Below are 8,277 nucleotides of genomic sequence, written 5' to 3'. Positions count from 1 at the left end.
AAAAGTAATTAGATGAAATAAAAATACCGATCTCCGGATGTCGCTTTAATTAATAGTCGAAATAAAAATACCGACCTCATGAGGTCGGTACTTTAATTACATACTATTTAATTTTTACCGACATTCGGAAGTTGGTATTATGAAATATTTAATTGAGAAAAAATTCCGACCTCAGGAGGTCGGAATTTTTAATGAATTACAATAAAAACCGACCTCTTGATGTCGGTATTATTTTCTCAATTAAATATAAAAAATACCGACCTCATGAGGTCGGTAATTTATATTAATTTATATTTACTATTTAATTTTACCGACATACGGAAGTCGGTATTATAATTTTTTTTGTTTTTTATTTTACACAAAACCTATTGAGAAAAAATAAAATATTGTTATTTATTTATTTTTTTAATACCGACATCAAGAGGTCGGTTTTTATTGTAATTCATTTTTTCCGAGAAAATTTCCGACCTCTAGAGGTCGGAATTTGGTTTTTTCTCTTTTCGCAAACCGACCTCCGGATGTCGCTTTTAAAAGTAATTAGATGAAAAAAAAATACCGACCTCCGGATGTCGCTTTAATTAATAGTAATAAGATGAAATAAAAATACCGACCTCCGGATGTCGCTTTAATTAATAGAAATTTGATGAAATAAAAATACCGACCTCATGAGGTCGGTATTTTAATTACATACTACCGACATTCAGAAGTCGGAATTATAAAATTTTTAATGAATTACAATAAAAACCGACCTCTTGATGTCGGTATTATTTTCTCAATTAAATATAAAAAATACCGATCCCATGAGGTCGGTATTTTTATTGTAATTCATTTTTTCCGGGAAAAATTCCGACCTCCGGAGGTCGGAATTTGGTTTTTCCGCTTTATTTTGCATAAAAACCGACTACTTGTAAATACCGACCTCCATTTGAGGTCGGAAATTTTTAGGTCGGTATTCACTATTTTTTTAGTAGTGACATTTGGTTGTTCATTTGAATTGGTTGAGTTTGGCTCGCAGGAGTTCTTGGGGTAAAGGGAAGGGAGTTCCTATTTGCAGTTTGCCTCCTTTGTTGAGCTAAAAAGGGGATTCTTGGCATTTTCCTTAAGATTTGGTAGCGCTATAGATATGGAGTTGATAGGGATGGTTAATTGGCTTTTAAGAGGAATATTTCCTATATTAGTAAATGTTGTACTAGGAATATTTTGGTTTCTATACTTTGAACTTTCCGTGGCTTTTTCCATAAATGGGGGGGGGGGGGGGGGGCTATGTTTAGTAGGAGGTCCCTACTTGGAAAGTTTAGAGGTAGAGAGGTATTGTCGTCAATATCTATATTTGTTATTTTATTTTTAATTATACATTTGTTATTTGCTGTGGAGTGTATTTTGTCCACATAGTTAGGAGTGGACAGTGAGGGATTTACCTTGGATTGTGGCCCTTGGATAAATAGACTGAATTTATTGTTCACTTCCATAGGGGTATTAGGGGACGTGTAGGTTACTGTGTCTACCGCCATACTGTTTGTTTGGGGCTAAAGTTATTGGGGTTTTCTTCCTGTTGTTTATTATTTATTAATGTCGTATTGGTAACGTTAGTTCCTGTGACGTATAAGGATTTATTATTTTGGTTAATCACGGATCGAGCCCCCGTTGGGGCATCCACAAAATCCCTTGAAGTATTGGCCTTCTGCTTCTGAGTTCGAGACTCAACTGCTGCATCAACATTTTTCATAGGAGTATTTTGGGGGACCCGTGCTAAGTTATTCGGCAGACTCTTTTTGTACTGGTTTGCCTAGTACACTTTGCCTACTTTGTCTAGGACGGTGTGGTCGTAGAACTCTGTTGGAAGCTCTGGGAGTCTTATTCATATGGCGGAAACGTTTTATTTCGCTTCAGAGGCGACAAAATTTGGTCGCCACGTCTTTACTGATAAAAAATATCCGTTGATGAACCATGGTCCGTTTTGGAGGGTACGTTGCAAGTTCTCCTCTTTGAGGAGTTTAACTATGTAGTAGTCATACCCTAGATCGATTAGAACAATTTCCTCAGTGGTCTTCCAGAGTAAGGCTAACTTCTTCTTGAGGTATTGGTGGTTTATTTTTTTCCCAAGTAGTTTGATGATGATGGAGAAAGCCCATGGTCAGTAGATCTTCCTTTTTTCCTCTTCTGATAGCACGATGTTGTCCTCAAGATGGCGTGCTCCTCCTACTCCCAACTTATTTTGCTCTGTTTCGTCTAGGAGCATGTCAACTGTGCAATTTGGTTCATTGTGGGATAACCCGTCTTGAGCTGGGTACGGTGCCACCAAAATGTTCTTGAAAGTCAGTCTGATTACCTCCGTTTGTTCCGAGTTTGTTGGGCCTCCTTCGTCCGGCGGTGCAGGTGGATTGAGTTCCGTTTGTGATAGAGGCATGGAAGCAGGTGGATTTTGACTATAGTTACACAATATTTGGCTACTGGGAGAGAATAGAGATGGTTTTTATTATAGTTCTATAATTGTAATTCCACTATTTCTTGTTACCTTCATAAAACTTTACTCTTAAAGTATTCGTTTAATTTAATAATGAAATGATTTGCCTAAAGGTGAATAGTATCTCATATTAGGTGTCGTTTACAATTAGTTAAAATATTCGATCGTGTCAAAAACTAAGGATTAAATTTCACAAAAACAACACTTTCAGTAGGAGGAAAGGATGTTGGGAATAGTTTTCACAACTCATCAAATGAAAACTTTGTTTGATTGTAGGTCTTAAACATGTATCCTTTTGTCCAAAAGTATTTTTTTTCTTTTTCCAAAAGGATACTTTAAGAACAACTCTAGAAGAGCGTTAGTACACCAAAAATAATTTTCAATGGCAAATAATCAATGCAATGACTTAATTATTGCTAAATACATATTTTTAGTGGCAATTAACACTTTTTGTAAATGTCCTTAAAGCCTGTAGCGACATTAAATCTAATGATAATTAATTAATATCTATAAAAAAATTAGCATTCTTTATTAATATGTATATTTATTATCACTAAAAGTTAGTTTTGTAAGTGATTGCTCTTTCATTCTTGCAAAAGTCATAATGACTAATTTCATCCCAAATAAAATACAAGAGTTTTAGCAATAAGAAATTCAAAGCCAAACTACTTGTATCTTTAAAAATAAAGATATAAGACCTATGACAATCAAAAACTCAACACAAAACAAAACCACCCGTATTTTTAATTTTTTATTTATTAATTATAAAAATACACATGCCGGAGGAAAATAGATGAAGAAATTAAAAGAACCACACATACTCCATAACAATAATTTTTTTTAAAAAAACACAAAAACATAATGTTGTTTAATTTTTCCTCGAGTCAAAATAAAGCATGAGTTTATATGCTAGCTGTAGCCTGCAGTATCCATGCATCTGACTGAGTCCTATTACTTCTTCACAAGCCACACCTCCTTTCTTTCTTTGAATCCCATAGCAAGAAAGTTGAAGGCCCTGATCATAAGCAAGATAGAGTACATATTAAACAACATGAATAAATGAAGTTATCAGCATGTAAAGATAGTACCTTTTTTATATACTATAGAAATAATTTAACTTAAGCTTTTTTTTTATTTTAATTCTAAACAAAATTCAAAGCGGAGGAAATTAATGGGTTAAACGAGTGGGTTTCAAAATAATTGATATCTAAAATTTGGGGTGAATCATTTGTTTTCGGGCTTGCCACATTTTCTTTCGTTAAAATTTAGGGTAAATTTTTAAGAGGGATATATTTGAATAAAAAATATAACTGAAGGATATATATAGTATTTCTAATGGTATAAGGCATGAGCGACTCAAATACATCAGTGGCCTAAAGTCATATTCGAATGAAGGCCTAAATTTTAATGATTTTTTGATAAAGTATACTATAGCATTTTTATTTAATTTTTTTTGAGACATAATATTCTAAATTGTTCAAACTTGTATTACTTATTTTTGGGAAAATGCATAAGTACCCCCTAGCCTATACCCGAAATCCCAGAGACACACCTAACCTTTACTAAGATCCTATTACCCTCCCGAACTTATTTTATATGTAATATTCTACCCCTTTTTGGCTTACGTGGCACTATCTTGTGGGCCCAACACATGTTGACATTTTTTTCAAGGATAGTGCCACGTAGGCCGAAAAGGGGTAGAATATTATACATAAATTAAGTTCGGGGGTAATAGGACCTTAGTAAAGGTTAGGTGTGTCTCTGGGATTTCGGGCATAGGCTGGAGATAGTTATGCATTTTCCCATTATTTTTTTCCATTTGCACGGAAATTTTAGAATCAATAATTTTTCAAAACTAAGGGCAACTGCCTTTTCTTTTAGCTGTAGAGCCGCTGCCCCTTTGGTATTTGGCCCTTCACCGTTTCAAAATTGAAATGTGATTATGATATATGATAAAACTTGTGTTTTTTTCATAAGAAAGTACCTCAAACGAGAGAGTTCGAGAGCTCGTTGAGGACGAACCACACGGATGGTTGATCCCTCTTCATCAGTAAAACCATCAACGATGATCTTCGGGTAATGCACAAAGGTTTGCGGCGTCAAGCGCTGAATTAATTTCCCATTTATATGAACCTCTACGGTAGAGGGCCTCCCGAAGGACTTGTTGCGGGCAAAGAATGTATGCGCCGGGATAACCTTTGTGCTGAACGGGGCAATTCGGATCACAAGGCAGTGGCGGCCTGGCAGTGCATAGAGGAAATTCTCTTTCAGATAGACGGGAATTTCTCCCCTGTTTTCTACCTGAACGACCACTTCAAAAAGATTAATCATCATCATGTTTAATACTCCACTAGGATCTTCTGTCTAGAAAAGTGCAGCTCGGTGAACTAAGTTTTGCTATGAGTAGCGGAGTTCAGGAAAAGGTGGATTTATTATACACAATCTTATATCTATTTTACAACTTTTTGAATGGTGACCTTATTGGAATGTGTGGTGAAATTGATTGATGTTAGCCGTTGGTGTTGTTGATGGTAGTGGCTGAAGTATGTGTTGTGGTACTTAATGATGTGTTTGTGGTAGTTGGTGGTGGTGCTAGTTATGATGATGGAGGTGTTTGGTAATAGAGATTGGCAACAATAATGGTAGTGGTTGATAATAGTGATGGAGGTGATGACAATAATGGTGGGACTGAAGAATGTATAGTGATAGTTAGCGGCGGTGTTAGTTGTGATGGCGAAGTTTGTTGGTGGTGGGAATTGATCGTGGTAGAGGTTGATAGTGATAGTAGAGGTGGCAGCGGCTACAAAGACGGGGGTGGTGGTTATGGTAGTAGTGATGGCAAATGTGGCTGGTTAGTGATTGTAGCCGGTGATTGTGGATGAAGTGATGGTGGATATGATCTACACAAAATACCAATTAAATGCTTAAATATAATAAAAATAAATGTACTTAATGGTCTAAACTCTCAACCATTCATATTCAGATTATCATTAAGTACATACAAATGAGACCTAAACAAAATTTAGTTTTGGAAGATTAAAAAAAACTCTATAAATATTACATAATTGATGCGAGGAGGGAATAATGCATATTCAAATAAAAACAAAAATACAACACACAAGCCGACACATATACCCAGCACCACAATATCAGATTGGGGAGTAAGATCAAAATTAGAGAAATTGATAGAAAAGCAAGGATATGAACTCATGTAAGTAGGAAATAAAAATATCTACTGTGGAGAGGTAAGGGTGTTGAAGTACTTGATCTTATATAAAGGTGAGATGAGTGCTTTTAACTTAAAAATTAACTACAACTAATACATACAAATATTAATCTTTTAGTCATATTCAGTATATCAAATTATGAGATAATATATATTAGAAAGAGAAGAATGAAATTATATATAAAAAAACGTGCTGATGTAACATCTTGTGCGTGTGCTATGTTTTTTTATTCTTATATTCTTGCTGAGAAAATCAGCAAGCTGCAATCGGACGCTACCTGGAGAATTAATATTTGACTATGATACCTGTCACCCTAACACTTTCATTATCTGAGCAAAGTTTTGAGACTTGCCTTAAGTTTTGTAGCAGTTGGGGAAACTGTTTTTTAACATGAACTATTATTTAATTTATGTTATAAATACATTAATGTGGATGTCATCCGAAACTCTCTTCAAAGATCATCCGTAACTCTCTTTGAAGTTCATGTATGAAATAAATGAACACTATTTAATTCATGTAACTTTGAAGAGACATTTTGTACTATAAATAGATGATTATTTTATAAAAGATACAATTGAAAAGTACAGAAGAAAGAAATAAGAAAGCATTATCTCCCATATATCTTGTCTATATATTTATTGTCTGATATTATTTTATATTGCTAATATTTTACAACACGTTATCAGCACGAGTCTCTAACCAACTGAGACCTACTTAATTCGAAATTAATTCCTAAAAGTTGTTCAACTTTCTTTTAGAGTTAGGTATACATTTATATGTTTATAACACCTCTAATAGGACTTGCATAAATCTTTGATCGATAATTTAATTACTGCATATATAACTTGATTTAACTATTATTATGATACTTTACTAGGCATAATAATCACTACGTTTCAAGTTTATATTGTCATGTTATTTATATGCTACTTACTTATAACTCTAAATTAATTACTAAGTAATATGATAGCATATGCTAGTTAAAATAACTCGTAAGTATTTTCATACATTATGATAAGTATATTGGTGGGTCATAAAGAAGAATATTATTGTATTAAATATTACTTGAAACTCTTACAAAAATTTGACGTTAATATCTATTGAAACTAATAATAAATATTGTAGAACAATTAAAATTACATATTAAAACTATTGTTTCAATACATCATTAGTTTATATGTTTTTGAGACATTCAATGTGCATGCATATAACATATAATATATTTTATAATCATATTATACTTTATCATTTATTATAAAGAAACCAACATCATAATATTAACTCAATTATTTTATGATAGTTTTCATCATGTCAAATTTGTCAAAGCTTGAATTTGTGGCACTTGACATTTATGGAAAGAACTATTTGTCATGGGTACTTGATGCTGAAATTCACCTTACCGCTAAGGGTCTTGGTGTTTGTATAATCGAAGGAAATAAGGCATCAAGTCAGGATAAAGAGAACGCTATGATTTTCCTTCTTCATCATCTTGATGAAAGCCTGAAGGTTGAATACTTAACAGTGAAAAATCCACTTGAATTGTGGATAGGTTTGAAAGGGAGGTATGACCACCTCAAGGCAACTGTATTGCCAAGGGCTCGTTATGAGTGGATGCACTTACGGTTTCAAGATTATAAAACTGTAATTGAGTATAACTCTATTGTATTTAGAATCACTTCCCAATTAAGATTATGTGGGGAAGTTATAAAAGATGAGGACATGTTGGAAAAGACACTAACTACTTTCCATGCCTCCAATATGATATTACAGCAACAATACTGTGAAAAGGGTTTTAAAAAATACTTTGAATTAATTGCATGCCTTCTAGTGGCTGAGCAACATAATGACCTTTTAATGAAAAATCATGAAGCCCGTCCCACTGGAAGTGCTCCATTACCGGAGGCCCACGGAGTAGAAGCACACGACCAGTCTGAAATAAGACAAAATAATCGGGGCCATGATAATGTGCGTGGACGTGGCAAAGGCAAAAGACGATATAATAATCGTCGAGATGGTGGTCATAACAAAAGAGAGAACAATATGGGTTCTCAAAATAATCCTTCAAAAGGCAAGGGTGATCACTGTCATCGTTGTGGCCTTAAAGGTCACTGGAAAAATGAATGTTGGGCACCTGAGCATTTTGTCAGGCTGTATCAAAATTTCTTTAAAAAGAAAGGGAATAAAGGTGGTGCCTCCTCTTCTAATGCCCGAGTGGAGTCACATTTGACTCTAAAAAATGATGCTCAGGCAGGGTCTTCTCAAAAATATGATGAGAATGTTGAGGCAAATTTAGCATTGAAAGATGATGCTTTGATGGGCTCGATGATATTACTCATCTAGAAGCTGAGGACTTCTTTGGGGATCGCAATTGAAGATTGATAATTGAATTGGGAAATGAATAATATTATGTGTTTTTAATGTCTTACTTAAAGTTCATGTACTTAAATTTTCTTTTGTTAAGTTTCATACTTCTTATTATGTATTTTTATTTTTATGAAGATAAATAAAATTTCCTAGTCTTTAGTTGGATCCAAGATAAGTAATGGAGATATGTATCTTCTGGACTGTGCCACAACTCATACGATA

General features: G+C 34.0%; 2 protein-coding genes across 2 annotated transcripts; one reads left to right on the top strand and one right to left on the bottom strand.

Annotated features, from left to right (window-relative positions):
- Positions 1-3,415: 3,415 nt before the first annotated feature.
- LOC125838647 (uncharacterized) lies at positions 3,416-4,801 on the bottom strand. The gene is made up of 2 exons (XM_049517692.1): positions 4,449-4,801; positions 3,416-3,479 (listed from the first exon to the last, which is right to left on the bottom strand). Exons 1-2 carry the CDS (start codon positions 4,799-4,801, stop codon positions 3,416-3,418), a joined length of 417 nt encoding a protein of 138 aa, XP_049373649.1.
- Positions 4,802-6,999: 2,198 nt separating this feature from the next.
- On the top strand, positions 7,000-8,031 carry LOC125838646 (uncharacterized). The gene has a single exon (XM_049517691.1). The coding sequence runs from the start codon at positions 7,000-7,002 to the stop codon at positions 8,029-8,031; it is 1,032 nt and encodes a 343-aa protein (XP_049373648.1).
- Positions 8,032-8,277: the final 246 nt, after the last annotated feature.

This window comes from Solanum verrucosum, unplaced genomic scaffold, assembly GCF_900185275.1.
Source record: "Solanum verrucosum unplaced genomic scaffold, falcon-dt-bn FXZP01000182.1, whole genome shotgun sequence".
NCBI classification, from domain to species: domain Eukaryota; kingdom Viridiplantae; phylum Streptophyta; class Magnoliopsida; order Solanales; family Solanaceae; genus Solanum; species Solanum verrucosum.
This window is presented reverse-complemented; position numbering and strand designations above follow the sequence as displayed.